Here is an 18,948-nt window from a genome sequence, read left to right as displayed (position 1 = left end):
CTTTGAAAGGAAAGACATGGATACAAAAAAACCCTTCTTGCTTTGAACTTTATTTTAAGAAAGTGAACAGTTGACAATACAGACAGGTTTACGGTATTACAATAATTTAGTGTTTTGCATACATACAGTAGCTAAGAATAACTCTATTCTTTATAAACTTAGTTTATCATTATGATGCTTCCATAATATAAGTGATTACTTAGATGAATGTATGGACTAACCAAGAATTTGTAGCTTTTACAATCCTTTTGATTGCAACTTGGAGGCACGCTTTAGAAAGCTTCTGGAAGCCTAATTTTATGTTTTGTTTACTGAACAACATTCTCCTTTAATGTCATTTTTTGAATCTGTATTTTACATCCATGTTTTCTGTGATCTGTTCAAACAGGGGGTTCAACCTGTGCCTACAACATTTCTTTTCAGATGGCTGGTAGACTGGTAACAGTGCTTCAGTGCTTTCTTTCATCTTCTGACATTTTCTTCATAGGTGTTTTTGGTTTTGGTGGKTTTTTTTTKKTKGKTTTTTTTTTGTTACTGCAACATCCCTACAAGGAGAGGTATTGCTGTAATCAGTGAATTTTCTAGGGTGAGAGTGGTATCTACTTGTACTTTGGAATTTGTCGTAAAGGCTGGTTGGTCCGTCATTTCCTGCCTAAGGATCCTGTATAAACAATTAAAATAACTTCCCTACATCTTTCACTCTCCTGCTTTCCATAACTTTTTCTTTTAGTTTTGGCTGCTYTGTAAGTTTACCTTTAGAGCCCTGTTGTGCCTCTGGCATAATCCTCTTTACTGCCTGATGGATGGAATTTTATTCCCCYGAGAAGGAGCAGCAGTTCTCTGCTTCACACAGAGTGTATTAGTGCATTGTGTCTAGAGAGGAGAATAAATGCCCCTCACAAGCAAGGGCAGGCAGGGGGGCTAAGGGGTGGTGRTGGGGCAAGAGAAACAACCCTGTTGTACCCCAGGAGGAGTGGGAGCATCCGTACTGAGCAGGGGTTGCTGGCCCAGAGTCTCCAAAGATCTGAAGTGTACAGCTTTCCTGTGTAGTCTGTCATGCCCATGAGATGAAAAGTAATAGTTTCCTTAACAAAGCAAGCAATAAATGCATCAGCTTGCTATTTCTTCCACATCACAGTGATCTGTTTTAAATATATCTATAAAGTATTTAATTCCTTGGGTAATGCTTCAGCCTCTCATGAACGTTTYGCAAGAAGTGCTTCCTGGCCTTGTATGTGCAAATAGAAACTTTAGTAAGTAACAAATTTAATTGACAGATACCATTTCATGCAGATTATACATTAGTCAAGGATTTAAAAAGTCAGTTTAAAACAACCAGATATTAATGTCTCTAAAAAATAAAATTACATTTGAAAATAATACATTTGTCATTCACCTCAGCTTTTTTTTCTACATTAGTCACTGAAGTCTTGCCATTCTTAATTTCCTTTCTGCCTTGGTGAGTAGAGTATAATGGCTAGGGAAATTATAAATAAATATAATACTGTGTTTGAAATGGCAAAGGATCATTAACAGAGAACACAGACATTTTGCCTCTAGGCAGATTAATGCTGGGACTTGGAAAAGTATGTTCCCTGTTCAATCAATACAGTTTATTYTTTTCAACATTGGCCTTCAATAGCATGGGTAGACAGATAGGAGGTAAGTGGGGATGATGATGCAGAAATATTCTTTATACTTGTCTATGAAGTAAAATATCTCAAATTCCTTCTCAGAGTCTCAGATGCACAGGTGTTTATTCCATGTAGATGCATGGAAAGTTGTTTTTTTTAAATGGAATAAATTACAAGATCAGGAAATTGCAATGAATGGGAAAGGAGGGAGATTGGAAAGTCAGATAATCAGAGAGATGTACATTATAGGGGTTATTGTCACAATAAAGTGCTGAAAAATGTCAAATGAGGCAGACATTAAAGGGATGATTAAAAGAAAACTTTATTAAGTTGCACAGACAAGGGAGAGAATCAGGACAATTATTAYGCTTAGAAGTGAAAGATAATGTAGATGTAATAGAGATGTACATGGGAGGCAAGAGCTGGAAGTGTCTGAGATAAAAGCAAAACCAGGAGTCTGATGTATGTAAGTCAAGTAGAAACAGATAGACATCACCACAGAATTCTGAGTGATATAGAGCAAAGCATTCTTTTACATAAATCTCTTAGAAAAAAAAAAAAAAAAAAAGGTACTGTTTTGTTGGAGAATAGCAAATGCAGTATTTATATTTAAGTGGTGGAGAAGATGGAAAAGAAGGGATAAAGGTCTAAAAGTGTGCCCTCATCTTTTATCAACAGTAGAGCAGTTTATATGAAAAAAAAAAATTAAGTTACTAACATAAAGAATGAGGGAAGATAGGAGGGAAATTGAAAACGCCTTTACTGAAAGGAGTTCATACAAACCAATCTGATAAGTTTTGTTGAAAAGATAACCAATTTTCTAGACAAAGAAAATKTAGTAATCTCTCTCCTTGGACTTCAGCAAGCAGTTGATACTGTGCCACCTGGGAAATTATTTSCACACCTGAGGAAAATGGGCACTACTAAAAGAATCAAAAAATATGTAAGAAATTCACTTAAATGAAATTATGGTGTTCTTGCAAAGGTAAGCGTTATAAAAAGTTACTTGAGTCAAGCATCAGTCTTTTGACTGAGTTTGCTTTTTATTTTAAAGCAAAATTAGTGCTAATGTAATAAGGAACTTGATTATGAAACAAATAGGAAAAACAATGAGTTTGTGCCTAGATGAAGGACTAGAAAACATTCTAGATTTTAGGAGTTRAAACAATAACAAGTTGTAAATTCATTTAGGAAATAATGATATAAAAGCAGTAGAAAAATAGAARAATTTAATAAATTAGGCAGAGTTACTAGGAGTACAAGTGTGACACAAACAACTTTATTTCTGCAACTTCTGGCTTCATCAAGTTGGGTGCTGCTGTGAGAGAAACAGTCACTTCATTTGAGAAATCATTCATGAGACTTTCTCTGAAAAATTTTTCTGTTATTCTGGTCAACCATTTTCAAGAAGAATTAAGCTTACTTTTAGAAATTAAAAAAAAGCTGTTTAATAACCATGGAATATAGACTTAGCTGTGCAAGAGAAGACTAAAAGGGCTTTGCTTATTCATACTTAAGGCTCTAAGAGACATGCTGTGGCAAGCTAAGACTGGATGGCAGAAGTTGTTACTATCCTCAAGGCATAAATTCTTGAATCTCCTTTGAATCACTTTGTGAACCACTGCTTTGTATATTAGGGTAAACCAAAACTGGAATTCTTTTACTTTAATACACCCAGCTGAAGATTGCAATAATACATGAGTTCTTTCACAGGCGTATCATATAACCCTGCCCTGAAGGCGTTGGTGCCCATCGGAAGGGTGGAGCAGATGGATGAGGGTGGTAACTATTCCTGCCATCTGGTTTTGAGCCATTGCTACATTTACCTCAGAGCCYTAAGAAAATAAGTGGGGAGAGGAGATGTGATGGCTCTTCCTAAATATTTTGAGAATAAATATCAGCAAAACATAATAAAGAACAATATTGTCATAATAGCAAATATGTACAGCTATATGTTTAGTTTAGAAACTGAAAAGAAAAAAAAACGACAACTCTCTGACTGAGATGACAAAAATATCTTACTAATTTTGAAATGGAACTTCATTAGTTTRGAGTAATAGAATTATACAGATATTTTCCTACTGGTAGGTTTGTGTATTCTTAGGGAAAGGGAAAAACAACAACAAAACGAGGGCCATGCTTTTAATGTCTTAGTTCCTTAATGATKGATTAAACTGTTAACAGCATTATCTACACCGAGATCAAGCTATGTTCTGTAAGCTGTTTAAGGAGCAGCACAAACTTCTCATTGTGTGGTTTGCAGCATCAGAGGCATCTAAGGATATCAATAATCATGATTCTGTTTTTCTGTGAACTTTCTTTTTTCTTGACATGGCAGTATTGTTCAGTTTTTAAGGAGGTCCAGGGTTTTTTTGGCATAAGGGTGTAACAATTACCTTAAATATGGACCATTCTTATCATTACAGTGCTTCTTCACACATTACAATAGGGCAAGGTGACAGAATTTTGACAAATGTCTTACATGAGTCGAATGAAYCATATGGAAGCATTATTGATACTTTTTAGGTAGATTAATATTGTGTTATACCACTCTGTGCCTTCGAAAAGCTATTAACAAGTTATATTTCTGAATGTGGTCTACCTGACATAAGTCAATGCATATGCACTCAAGGTAGAACTATAATATCTCTATAGTGGATTGTAATCAAGGCAGTTCTGTGCTTCAGGAGCAGCAAGTCATTCTAGTAAAAAACATTAAATATGCGATTTTAAAAATATTTCACTGCTTCTGAGAGTGGATTAGAGTCAAATGGGATAGTTTATATTTTGGTTTTCATTCCTTCCTACTATTAATAGAAGGTATATGTTTATTATTAATTTACAACATTTTGGGTTTGTTTAGAAGGAACTGACTCTGAAACATTTAAGTGGATGTGACTTTTTTTTAAACTCTAAGTTATAAATTCTTTAGTTTGTGGAGATAAATAATAAATTTCAGGTCAATGGCATGGACACAGGTCTTCCATCTGTTACCACAGTCTTTGTGAGCCAGCAGTTCTCTAGTGTTTAGCATCAAGAGTGGTCRATACGTCACCCTATTACTGCAAAGTGTGACTATGAAAATAACAGAAGTGGYGGGATTTGACACATTCCTGAATGTTCAGAATTAATTTGCAAGTATAGTTGGAGAAGGGAATCAATAAGCCAGAGATCTTGTAAAGATAACAAATCATACATGTTTATTTAATCAATTTTGTACTTGTAATGATGGGTTAAAAAGCTATTTTTTTGGTAAAAATTAAAAATATTAATTTTGATAGACTTGATTTACCTAACATGCAGAAGTCAGAATTAATAAAAAAATAAAAATATGAAAAATTTAATTTAAATGAGGTTAGATGAAGATACAGTCATATTAAACTGTGCACTAACTCTAGGTGTGTTACTCTTAAACTGTTTTATTTACCTTTTTTAAATAATCTTTAGGATTATTAAATTTTTATATTAATTCAGACCACATCTATTACAGAAATTTCAATTTTCGAAATCTAGGCATCCCTTTGTGATCATATGTAGAAGTCCTCATTAATTTCTGATTCAGAAAAATTGTTCATGACTTCCGTTTTCCCATTTTTTGCCTTAAAGGTGGTATTTACATGTGTGTGGAATTGCACAACATAAAGTTAGTGATTTTTTATTTACAGATTAATTTCCTTTTGTTTATTTAAGAATATGAGAATTACCTTTCCTTATGTGACATGTAAATTCTAAGGAAATATATTCAATACACTTTCTATAGTTCTCCATATCCTGTTTCAATTTCTGCCACAAACTGAAAATGAAGTTACATGTGTAAAAGAGGTTTAAAAATAGATTAGAAGTATCTTGTGAAATGTAACAGGAAATCTATGGAGATATATTTTTATCTGGCATTTGCTGTAGTAGGSCAAAATGAGCATGTTGTGCCTTTCAGTTCCGTTTAAGAATGTTGTAGAAACTTGTAATGTGTCACATTTTTAGTCATATGCACATATCAATCAGGTGAATATATAGCATATATTGCAATCATAACATATTTACAGACACAAATTTAGTGCTAAGAGTAAGGTGAAATGAGTGGCAAGAAAATCCAGAATAAGAGGGTGCTTGCAGAAGTTAATAATTCCAGGTTTGTAGCAATATGTTATGGCTGTGATCATCTATACTCTCTGAAAGTGTGACTTCTCACTTACTTAATGAAAAATAATTATAATTAGTAGCAAATATATATASCACTTATACTAAAAGGTCGCTTCCCAGTGGCACTGAATATATAAGTTAAGGAAAAAAGAGAAACAGAAATAAACATCCATGAATAAATTTGGGGTAGTTTTTACAATTATTTTTATGTACTGCACCACTAAAATTCTGGAAGCCATTTCCCATTGAAATATTCATGCAAGAGAATTGTAATCCATATTCACGCAAGAGAAGTGAAATCTATCAAGGCATTATGTGAAATTATGCCTATGATAAGCAGAAAGGGGACTCAGTATAGAATAAGAAACTTCCAGTCCTGTATTATACTATTATGGACTGGATTACTGGAGAGCTGCAAGCATCTTGCTCATGAAAACTGAGGTAATGACTCTCAATTCTTCATTTAACTCTCGTGTATGTGTATTTTTGTACAAGGAAATGGGAGGAAGAACAAGACAGTAATATCAATTTCATGGAAATTGGCAAGGTTCTTCAACTGCCAYAGAAAAGTGGGGAAAACAGCACCCAATTTAAGAGATATTTGAGGAGAAAAGATATTTTTAAATTATTTCTTGTCAATCATTGTATATGGATGCACCTACACTAATGACAGAGAGCATGGGAATGTGTTTTGGGTGTGAATTAGGTGTGGATTTGTCGAGTCTATATTTGGAGTCCCTCTGTACCACTTTCTGAGCACCACTGAGCATCTGAAGCATTGTTTTGTTCAGCGCTGTCTTTAGATTGTCATGTAGTGTGTCGCACTCGCAGTGCAGATGCAAGACCTTCCATCAGTTCGCTCTCTGTGCCTGCACAGTGTGTGCCAAAGATTGGCAGGTGATGCAGACTTTGTTGCTCGTTAAGATGTAACGTAGAGAGGCACAACAAATTGCACTGTCATCCTTCCCTTTGTGTGCTGTGTTGGGTATGCTGCAGGTAATACAGACACACACTCTGAGGCTTCCATGATTGCTTGAGGTTCAATGGTATAATAAGTGATAAAAAAAATTCAACRTTTTGTCTAGTACATGCCAGGTAAATTGTTTTACTTGTTTCAATTTTTCTCTCACGTTGATTTATGATTTGTAAATAGTATGAGTATCTGTCCTACAAAAGAGCTCTAAATATAGAAGAAATATGTTACATCTGTGAACTTTTTTGACCTCAGAAATATCTTAAGAATGCACCAAATGCTCACAATTGTGTTGGTATCTTGGAGAAAGATAATTAAATTACAAGTTAACAGATCCCTGTTGATTGCATTTTAGAAAGATCTACTATTCCAGCAAATGTGCTCTCCTTGAAGCTAGCAAAATTTAATTTTATACAAATTTGAATAACTGTTGAAGTCAGGAATTTTGAAGCACTCAATCAACTGAAATGAAAGGTAGAGATAGATTGATAAAATGAGATAGATAGATACATACATAGATACGTTACGTGTATTTTTATTGAATGTTTTGGCCTGTTTAGTGTATTTGCTGTTTCATCAAGCTAAGTTGGTGTAAACCGAACAAAGARATTTATAYATAATTTGGATGGTGATGATGAAGAATTCTACTGAGGTGTAAATTTATTTCTTCTACAACCAAAACAGAATGTTTTGCTTGCTTGTCCCAGATGGCTTCCTGTAAGAAGATCATATTTAGATTCAGGAGCAGACGTTATTATTTGAGGACATTTGTGAGTCTTTTATGGATTATGTTCATACAGTAAAAGATGCTTTATAGAGATGCTTGACATTGCTACCCTACATTTGTGTAATTTGGTTTCAACTTTACATATGTGGARCAGATCACAAGAAATGATTCATTAAAATGAGGATGTAGTAGTCAGTGATGTAAAATAAATTATTAATAATTCAGCAGTACTGGAAAAGCTGAAATGACTGATTGATAAATGCCAGCAAAATGTTATGCAACCAATAATAATGGGTTAATATTTTTTTATGTGGACAACCCGATTCTGAGTGATACTTTAAGTACTGTTTTGAAGAATATATTGAACAGAAACCTTCATTGTTTATCACTAGATGTGCATGTCTCTTTAGTGTCTCCTTTCCTTCACAAACATATTGATCAAAGTGATCAAAAAAAGCAGGTTCTCCCCTAGTTCTCCATGTTCTTCATGTCCACCTTGGAGCATAATAGTTGATAACTGGCATTTTGAATGTAGATGTTCATAGAATTTTCATTGTATACAATAYATGCTGCCCTCCAAATCTGGTTTGCTCATTCCATTTCATCTGGTGGTTGGGTGAGGCAGATGAAGATTAAGAGGACTTACCTTTTTGTTTTCTTGTAAAATTCCTATTCTTTGCTTCTTTCAACTCTCTGGTCTGCACTATTTATCCCATCATTTAATGGAGAAGAGTTATCTCATCACTGATACCTGAGTCATATATATTATTTTTCTTTCTGTCTGCAGTAACTCCGGGTACAAAAAGAAAGGATGTATAAATCACTAAAATTTGTCTATCATTTAAAACCAGCCTGTTTCTCAGTATAATTCACTTAATTTCTTCCTTTTCTTAAGAAATATGAAACAGTATTCTAACTGACTTCACTGCCAAAATAGTTATTTTATGGAGTGTGTTTGGACCAAAGGCAGAGAAGAGAAATTTTTTGCTCACTAGTAAGATCCATGGTAGAGAATTAGTTTAGCCAAACCCTATTCACATCCCGGTAAGCAGACATATATTTTTGTATTTTTTGTAGGTGGATACAGTGCAGACAACTCAGCACCCTGGCCACATTGAGGAATCATGTAAAATGAATGTATGTGCTCGTAAGTGAATTATTTATGAGATGACACTCCAACTCTAAGGGATGTTGGATCACAAAATCCATGAACTCTCTTTACTTTTACGTTAAGAAATTGATTCCCAGGGGGCAGGGTTACTGCAGAACTAAGTGGACCTTTAAAGCAAAGCTATCAGGAAAAAAACAGAACAKAAAATCATAAATCATGTTAAAAACCTCTGAAAACAAGAGATTCAGATTACATTTTGGATGCACTTGGAGAGATATTAAATGGAATCAAGAATCCAAAACAGGGGAACAAATGGTACATGAGAAAGGTTTGGTAAGCAGAACTGATCATAAGTGGAGGAAGAGGATCAAATACCATCTGATTCAGGAGTATGAATAGCATGAAAAACTCACCATTTTCTTCTTTGTTCCATCTTTGAAAGGACTGAAATTTGATTAGATGATTTGTTGAATTTGTAGCTGGGAGATGAGCGTGAACAAGATTGAATTTTCAGTGTTTGARTCAGTGAAGTATTTGTAGTTTGCTGAAAAAAACCAAAAAACAACCTTGATGTTCTGCTAGATAAACAAAGAAAAAAATTATACCTCAGGACTGTGATTCTGGAAATCCAGGAAGAGTCTTAGTACTTGAAAATCTATGTCCTGCTTGGACACATGAGACAGAATGTGGAAGAGGATTTAATGCAAKCAGCATTGGGTCCTTCAGATTTTGCTGAGAGTGTTGGCCCTACAAGGAAATTGAGGTAGATGCAAAAAAGAGACTGAAACATGCTAAATGACTATCAGCAAACAGGGAAATCAACAGTCACTCAYGTAGATACACATGCAATTTGGTTGCTAAAAAAAACCTGAATTCACTTGGCTAGAGCACTCCGGACTAGAATAATTGCATCAAGGATTGTATGAGTGCYGGTATCAAAACCATGCAAACAGAAAACCTCTGACCCTGCAATCACTGCAAAGCTGTATACAGTGCATAAAAACAAAGACTATAGTGCCAACTCCATATATATATGTATATGTATACACACCAATTTTTATATTCATTTTATGTATGTACTTGGATATCACACTATATATCAGCTTATGATTTAGAGAAAGGCTAAATATTTTCTCCTAAATAATTTATTTATTCCTATCCTTCATCATAAGAAACAACAAAAGAGGATATTTGAAATATTAATAATTTTTCAAAAAGCTTTTTTTGTTAGGAATAAAGTGTAACTTCAGCCCGTTGAAGTTTCTGATGCAAATCTGATATAACTGTGTGAGGAAACTGCATTATATTGGTAACAAGACTGTGTATTGTGACTTGCCTTCATAGAAYGGCTGTTTAACTGTATGARCAACAATGCTGCAAAATACTTTTTCTCTCCTGATTGTTATGCATTTATGTCTGAATTAGCTYACCCTTTGTGTTTATCCCTTCAAAACTGGTGGTCTGCCACTTTTTTCTGCTTGGAGTAATTAGTTCTGAGTGGAGGAATTTATGATACAGTAGGGCCTTTGACCTCTTTATTGTACTGAGATATGTTATCAAACTTCAAAGTCAGTAGGCTGCTACCATATTGATTTTGTTTTCTGTGAACGAAATCAATGAGCAAAATTAAAATAAAAAAATCAATTCTTTCATTTTTAAATTGATTCAGGTTTTCTACATGTACATTGTTTATTTAACCTTGATTGCTAGTCTGGAACTTTCGTAATTCTGCATAAAAGAAACTTGCAGAAATAAATGAAATGCATGAAGAAAGAACATTACAATTAAGACAGACGGGAATGAGAAGGGAAAAGATGCAAAAGAGATCAAGAAAAGCAGAGTTTTCTATTGGAATGCATTGTTTAGAAATATCAGAGGACTATAAAGATTGGTACCAACAGCTTTGTCAAAAAAAAAAAAATCAGCATACAAGTTGTTTCTTTAGCATTTTCTAGCCCTTTTTTTAGTTCAATACATGCCTTGAAAAATGGCATATGAAATACCTGCAGTCCATGGACCATATTTTATGAGTTCAGATCATTTGCAGAGCTTACCTAAGGATGAGGAAAAAAAAAAAAAGAAAAAACCACCAAGTTATTTTGCATATAACATTTTTCAGAAATAAATGCACTAATTATACATATATATTTGTGAAAGTTTCAGCCTTTTTCTGAATATAGACATTATCTTTAAAAAAAAGTTTAATCTGGAACATGGAAGGGCAATGTTAAGGATGTCTGGTCAGATTCTTATCTCAAATACAGCAATTTTATTTCAATAAAATTATTCTTAAACTAGAAATGAAATCAAAATTATGTCTTCTGTGTTCATTGCAATTTCATTCCTCTGTATTTAATTTTCTGGTCAGGAGCAATTGCGAAGAAAAAGCCCTTAAATTTTTTTTTGTGTAACTACTGTAATTTTCAGATTTCTAAGACTTTAGCAGTCAAGCAATTTGTATGGAATAAAAGCACTTTTATATTGTCTCCTGCTACAACATCAATGGGAAAAGGGCAGCAAAACAGTGGGAGACCAAATGAAGAGTTTTTCTTCTGTGACATCAACTTGCAAGACACTGGGAGCTTCAGAATTGCAAGTGGTAATACAGTTTTTATGAACTATTTCTTTCCTCTTTGCCTCCTACGGCTGCTTCATTGTCGGGTAGTGTCTTTTTTTTATGTCAGAATGAGGGAGTTAAAGATATTTGTGACAAGTGACATTCTACTTTCTTTTCGCCATTGTCTTGCATGGATGGGAGAAAAAATACATCCATATGCCTCTCATTTTCCTGTCTTTTAGGAAGAGGTTAAGTTAGAGCTTTTAAAGACAAATCTGAATTGTCTTATTCTATGACCAGGCCAAATACACCCAGGTATTGTTTGTATAAGTAAAGACCACTATTTTTTCAGTAAAACTTTATTTTCAGGTTTTTTTTTTATACAAGAACACGAAAGAGCAAGATATGTCAGTAAAGCTATGATACCCAAATTTTTTAGCTAGTTGCAAAACAAGTTAGATAAATAATTAGTAGGAATATTACATGAAGTGACAACCAGTGGAAAAAGGAGCTGTATGGCGCAAGATCTCTTTTTCTATTCTCAATAGTTCCATTTCTGGTGATTGTGTACTGTCACAATTTGTAGAGGCACTCTCAGTGATGCCAACCACAATTTTACATATAAATGAAGAAGATATGGTCTTCGAAGTAGTACTCAACTTGCTAAACAAGCTTTCAATCCTAGACTAAAGGAGTAAATTAAGTAAACTTTCACCACCCTGACTACATTTTAGTCTCAGGCTGAACAATACAATTTAATTCAAGTAAGCTGTTTTTGCAAAGGCTCATAAGCAATTAAAAACCTTCACCTGAAATTTCTCAAGCCYATGAAAACACTCTGTCTCTTCTCTTCCTGCAAGCTTCATTTAGGCCTGTAAACACAGCATCTTGGATTTACCCAATCATCATTTAAAAAGTCTGATATGGCAATCCATGCTTTAACCCRTTACTCATTTTACTGTTTGAGAGTCACTCAATAGACTGAATTTTGCAGAGCTGGTAAAAGATAGCTTTGTACTCTCAAATGCACTGGCTGTGTTTRAATAATTTCCAATGTATACTTAATTATGCATTCTTACAAACTCAATATTATCTCCCTCTTCATTGGGGAAAAATTAGGCTATTGTGCTTGCAGACATTATATTTGACTTCTGACATTTCATTTAGGGAAAACTACAAAGATGTGAAAAGCTATTACATCTTCTATGCTGTTCTCAATATTTTACAAGAATCTACATTAAGAATAAATGTGATGAATGTTACAAATGTTTTAAATCTTTTCTATCACCATGAACATGCCTACAATTCCATTGTTTAGCATTAAGCTATTTGTTTTTGTTAGAATATGTTCCTCAAATATCAAGAAACCACAATCGAATTACTGTTCTCCATCATACCCCAGTATATTATTATTTCAGCAGTGAGTTTTCCTTTGATCTGTAGTTCCTAGAAATGGCATCTATCACAGGAAACCAGTTTTTTTCTTTTCCCTTTCTAAGGAATTTATGGCACTAATGAGGAAAAAAAAAGGAAAGCTTTGTTATGACCCCTGGCAGTTACCACAGAGCCCTCAGTAGTCTTCAGTGAAATTCAAGAAAGGCATTAATGTTTCTACTTTTAATTTTTATTTTTTTTTTTCCTGAAAGAGATTATTTTTCACATTTAAAGTCTTAGTTTAGCCCAGGAATACAATTTTGAACAGCAAATTCCAACCAAGCCAAATTAAAGAAAAAAAGCAACCTATTCTTTTTTATTCATACATATAAATACTGTATTTATTTATATATTATCTATGAGAAATATGGCAGATTAAAATGTTCTGCAGGACTTTAGTAAAGCTGATTATGCTCTATAGCCTATCAGGCTTAATTATCTGTTTATGTTACATTTTGCAGATGCTGTATTCAAGAAAGCAGTATTTTCAATTGGCTTTTGACACAAAATAACCTTTCTTTAAACAGTAGAACTGTACACAGAGAACTGTTGTTTCTGCATAGAAGGTATAACTTCTTGAATATTGTCTAGAGTAATTTTATTTTAGTAAATACAAGCAATAGAGTGGTATGTAAACAAATAAATCTAGAAGCGGTGTGGGAATAATTATGTACCATAAATGTCCACCTGCTTTTCCTTTTTTACTGTTAGAAGAATGATAATTTTCTTTTGGTATCCAGCCCTGTATTGTGAGAATGGYAGAAGCATACAGGGAGTAAAGATAACTCTAGCCAGTCTTAGCTTTCACTTCTAAGGAGGGAGTTAGCACATAACCAGTTACACAGGCATAATTTTAACGAGTAAATTATGATTATTGTAAAATTTGGCATYTCACCTAGCTGCATAGTGTCACAATTGAAAGGTTTTATGATGGGAAGTAGGCATATCTGGGCATTCTTTCATTCAGCCTGAGTTGTTTGTCTAATATTCCAGATGAAACCTTTTTTGGTGTCTCAACCTGAGTCTACAGAGAGACTTAATCTCAGAGGAAGTTCAAATATGTTCAAGCTCAAAACCTTTCTGCATCTAATGTCAGTTAACACGGAACACATTTAGGTAGAAATGTCTCATCACACTTGGTTTGCTTTAGCAAATAGATGATGATAGGAGATGGTTTGTATATTTGACTTTCTAACATCACAACACATTTTCTTTGGAGAGGCAGAAAATCTGTCTAGCTTATCAAGGGCTAGAAACAAAGAAATTCAGTCTTCCTTYCTAGGTCTGCCACTAGTACCCACTTCTTTGGGGCTACACTCGGGAAAAGGCTAATTTTCATTATCTCAGAAAAATGATTTGATTCATTTTGTTTTGTAAACTGCTTACAAGGTGTAGTGATGAGATCCATAGACATGTCTGTAAAGGGTAGTATGACATTGTAGAAATACTTCAATGTCTTCTTTTTCACTGNTTTTTTTTTTTTTTTTTACTTAACAGCTATGAACTGCCTCCTGGCTAAATTGTTTGAAACAGATATTAATTTTCATCATTATGTATATGGGACAGTTACATATATATATATTTATATATATGTACTTAGGTGCACTTTTGTCAAATAATGCTTTAGATTTAACAATGCTGCAATTAAGAAAAAAAAAGAAATACAGGTTACCTTTTTTCCCAAAAAATCATGTTAGGCAAGCAAATGAAGCTTARTATTTTATACTGATTTTGAATGTAGATAGCATGTCTAGTTTTGAGCAAGTATTTTGTGAAGTGTCAATATAGTGACATGGTTAGTGGGTAGTCTTTCAACAAATTGGAGAAAAGACAGTATGGAAGTAACTAATTCAATATTATTGTGAAACCATTGATTATGTACTCAGTGCTGGCAGTGACACAAGGATACATGAGCTTTGTCCTGAGAAGCCTACATTGTAAAGAGAAAACTAGACAAGCTGTGGGAGACTCAGTGTTTGTCTTGTTGCCTTCATCCTGTTTCCATCCCTCATTTTGAAATGCTCCCTGTGGAGTGCATTAAAAAGTTGTGAATTAAAGCTCCAGGGAGCCTGAAAGAARCAGTTATAGGCAGTGTGGTGGAATAAAAAAGGGTAGACTTCCTGATGCAATTAGTCAGATGTTTCCTATGCATGATAAGGGGTTTATAGTGCAAAGAGGATGGTGAAAGGAGAATGGAAATTGTACAGTTCTATGTGTTTCTGTAATTGTTGTGACATGATGGCATGCTCACCTTGTATTTCTGATGCTTAAAATATGTAAAGTCTGAGCATCTTGCAGTGATAAGGAGTTGATAATTGCTGGTTACCTGTTGAGTTCAATTTTTGATCTTTCAGGGAAGATCAGTTTGAATATTATTATTAATCTGACCATAGCTCTTGAGCAAAGCTTGTGCCTTTCTCATGTACAGACATTGGATCATTCCTAAAGAACTTGATGTGTATGCAGGGAGCTAAACCAAATAAAATCTCTCGAAGCAGCCTCCAGTGTGCTTTAATTTTTTTCTTATGTTGATGGAGTTAATTTCTGCCATTAATATTGAAATAATAAAAAAAGTAAAGACATAAATGCAATACTAATAAACTTTTTTTTATTATTTTTAATCTCCCATTAAAACTTTTTTTTTTTTAAATATAACATTAGATGTGTAATATAAGAGTTTCATTTTGTATTGTGTTGTGGAGCGCTTCCATGCATCTTTGTGTTTTTGCTTTGAATCATTCTCACTGAAATTAAACTGTCAGCAAGCAGCACCAGGGACATCTTGATTTCACTCAAAAAGTTATTTCAGATAGGACAACTTTTGAAAAAATACATACTGTTCGTATATATGTTGATTTTYATATTAATTTGTTTGTAGTACCTTTGAGTTTGTGGCTTATTGCAGTGCATTTTAAAGTAAAAAGTGCTTTCAGAAAAATAGGGATGTCAGAAACTATGGGATGTCAGCCAGTAATGTCAGGACCTCTGCTTTACAGAGTTAATTACTGTAAGTAATGATAGAAGGCAATATATTAGCAAGTCTTGAAACAAGATGGCAGATTWTTGAACTGCCATTTATTCCAATAATTTTCTAGAATCCCCTTGATATTTTTTTTATTTTGATTTCTACTTCTACAAAAAAACATGCATACAATAGGACATATTTCTGTCTTATTGTCYACTTCAGTAAAGGCTRCATTTATACCATGAACTGCATTAATTTTAAATAAAAAAAAAATCTCTTTTCTACAGAGAGCTGGGAAGTGGGAATTGGGGATCTTGTCAGTGACATTGACCTGTTATTTTGGGATTAAAGAAGTCACCTTAWATTTCCATCTGATGYATTAAATACATCTAAGATAGCTTACATAATTACAGGCCATGATAAGGATTACTTAAGTAAATATTATCCATGRTACATGAGTATCAATGGGAATTTACTGATTTATGCCCCAATATAAGGTATAGGGACACTCTTCATCGGCGCATGTGCAGTGGTTTTGTATGTTGAAATTAAAAAATTATATTCAGGTATATATATATATATATATATATATATATATATATATATATATATGTATATGAGGTGTGGCATAATAATTTCAGCTTTGCCATTTTCAGAATAATAATTTTTCCCCTATTAATATGATGGGAAAAAAGACAGCTAATTGTCCCATAAAATGTAACCATTTCATCTTTTGCATAATTTATTGGAAATCTAGCTCTTAGAGTGCACTAGGTACTGACACTGCTGGRTTTCTGATATTCTGGCCATGTTGAACTGCACCAGGAAAGACTTCTAATAACTAACACAGTTCATGTAGGAAATAGTGTTGAGTTTTCAAAAATCTTTCCTGTTACTTACCCCAGTGATTAACTCTTCGAAACAATATAACCCTTAAGTGTCAGTACCAGACAAACGTGCAGATGGTTATCCACATTTTGCAATAAGCAGTGTGAATTCAGCCAGGTGTCAGGTGGGRAGATTCTGGACCTCTGTGTCATCTCTCTGGCTTGTGCTCTGTCTGTCAGGGTCTGCACAGATGCACAAGCTGCTTCCCTACACTCCATAAYCAGAAAAGAAAAGGCAATTGGAATTCTTGTCCCCAGATATGGGTTTCAATGGCTGGATCTTGAGTCTGCATTCATAACTAACTGTGTGCACTTCATGATTGTTGCACATATCTGATACCTCAGTGTAMATAYCCAAATTTTCATAATACTTTGTGCTACTGCATTTTAGGGCAGAATATAAATATGGCAAATTCCTTTTTAAAGGAAAAATTATAGTGAATAATATTACCTAAAGAAGTACTGATGTATCAGAAAATGGAAGATCAAATTATCACTAGATATTTTGATACTCTGTTCTGCAAGCCATTGAAATTCCACTGAAGAGATTTGTAWTTTGTATAGCTGGAATGGCTGCCAATCATTCTTCCCTCATCTATTATCTTACTCAAATTAATACTGGTAAGCTTGAAAAGTCATAAGCAGCTTTAGCCAACCTGTGATCTACTTTTCATAGGAGGAATGGAATATAGCCCATATGGTAACCTGGATGATCTATCTTGAATTATTTCTGGGATAAGATCAAATACATACCTGAGTTTTGGTTACATACTCAATCTCAAATTATTTTCATTAAAAAAATAAAATCTCCTTTAAATACACTTAGCCCGAGGCCATCTGCTGATTTCATAAACCCTAGAGTGTCATAGTCAGTTCTCCTAGTGAATAAACCTCTCCTACACTATCTTACCACAGAGCTCATAACACCAGAGGAGGCCGTTGTGAGATGAGCTTGGAGTGCTGCACACTGGAGTGAAAGGATGAACAGCATCTGACTTTTTAAAGACTACTGACTCAAGATAGTAAAAGGAAAATMTGAGTCAGAGACTTCAGGAGGGTTTGAATCAGGTTTTAGTGTGGTAAACTGTCAAACTGTCTGATGTTAAATATGACTAGACGAGGATAAACAGTATGCTGCTTCATAGTAAAAGCTTATCCAAATAATGKTATTAACTTAGAATAGAGCAATAAAATTCTTTCTATTTTTACTAAGTGATGCATTTCTGCTAATTGAAAGAGTAGGTAATTTCACAGAGACAGAAAAAAAAAATAAAAAAAAAGAATAATAATTTAAACCTCTAGGGGTTTCAGACTTGTGTTTGAAACAATAATCCTCTGTTCCTGTGTCTGAACTAGTCATTAAGAACAATATACAGGAGAGAAATCATAATTTTTGACTTCCCTTTATAATTACAGATCCATATCTGTATTATACTGTCAAGACACTACTACAGCTGCTTAAAAACAAGACTTGCTTTACCAGTGAAAAAGCAGCATATCATTCATTAAARCTAGCAGCAAGCATGCAAATCCTAAAATGATTTATCACCAGGGTTGTGTGGGGGCACTTGTMGGACAGAGGGTTCCAATCAAGCTGTGTGAAGTCTGCAGTGATACAAAGGAATGCTTTTCTGATTGTCAGGAGGTGCTATGGGSTAGTAGTTTACTTCTGCATTTCAATGGCAGTATGAAATGCTGTGAAAATATGCAGCCTTAATATCTAGAAATATTCCTCTTTTTTTTTTTTTCATGTAGACTTCAGCCAGTTTAAAATATAAGAAATTGCATTTCCTTAATCTGTTTTATTAAAGTCGATGGATATCSCAAAGATATTGCTACCTGTCACTAAGAGCTGTTGCTGTGACAATTGGCAATTGTTTATTGTGGTGTAACAATAGCATCACATTCCTTAGAGTAATATGTGAGAATTGTATAGCATAATGGACTTCCAGGGCCTTTGAGAAACACCATTTCTTTTTGCTGATTTTGTATTAAATAAGTACCAGCCTGTGTTTGTGGGTTAATATATGCATACCATTTGGAATGTACTTAGTGACATTATGTAATTCACAGATGTTTTATTATTCATAGCACTGTGCATTCATAGCTCTCTGTAGTCACTGTTGTGCAAAAATCTAATGAGGGAGAGTCTGTGTGTGTTTTGCTGGTCCTTTAGTCTTGTCAAATTCTCATTCACTCRATTCACAAACAGAGGGATCTGGTACTCTTTACTGCATTTTGACTGATAGAGTGGAAAGGAATAAAAAATTGAGAGTTCTCACAATTTGTGCATGTTTATTTCTCCTTGTAAAAATACAGAGTAGGACACAAAAATCCCCAAGATCTTATCTTTCTACTGTATTTGAATTGTGCTGTAATTTATCCCTTTGAGAGGAGGTGGTTAGTCTAAGTATTAGATAAGGACTTTATGCACACTTTTCATAGGCATAAATGAAATCACACTGTTACAGACAGAAGTGAACTAAAGAAAAATGAGAACAGTCCTCTGTTTCTGTTGTT

The 18,948-nt window shown here is 34.0% G+C and overlaps 1 protein-coding gene across 3 annotated transcripts in view; it reads left to right on the top strand.

Moving 5' to 3' along the window:
- The window catches only part of PCDH7 (protocadherin 7), a 265,363-nt gene that overhangs the window by 42,793 nt on the left and 203,622 nt on the right, over window positions 1–18,948 (top strand). The window contains exon 3 of one of the 3 annotated variants that reach the window (XM_057377422.1): window positions 8,552–9,605. The exons of the other annotated variants lie outside the window; for them this stretch is intronic. Within the exon in view, the coding sequence (XP_057233405.1) occupies window positions 8,552–8,629 (78 nt within the window). The 3' untranslated portion in view covers window positions 8,630–9,605. Of the gene's footprint in view, window positions 1–8,551; window positions 9,606–18,948 lie in introns of those variants that run through there. 3 annotated transcript variants of the gene reach the window in all.

This window comes from Malurus melanocephalus, unplaced genomic scaffold, assembly GCF_030028575.1.
Source record: "Malurus melanocephalus ecotype Western Australia unplaced genomic scaffold, MMel_1.1 scaffold_314, whole genome shotgun sequence".
Classification (NCBI taxonomy): domain Eukaryota; kingdom Metazoa; phylum Chordata; class Aves; order Passeriformes; family Maluridae; genus Malurus; species Malurus melanocephalus.
Note: the sequence above shows the minus strand (reverse complement) of the source record. Positions and strands in the feature narration are given on the sequence as shown.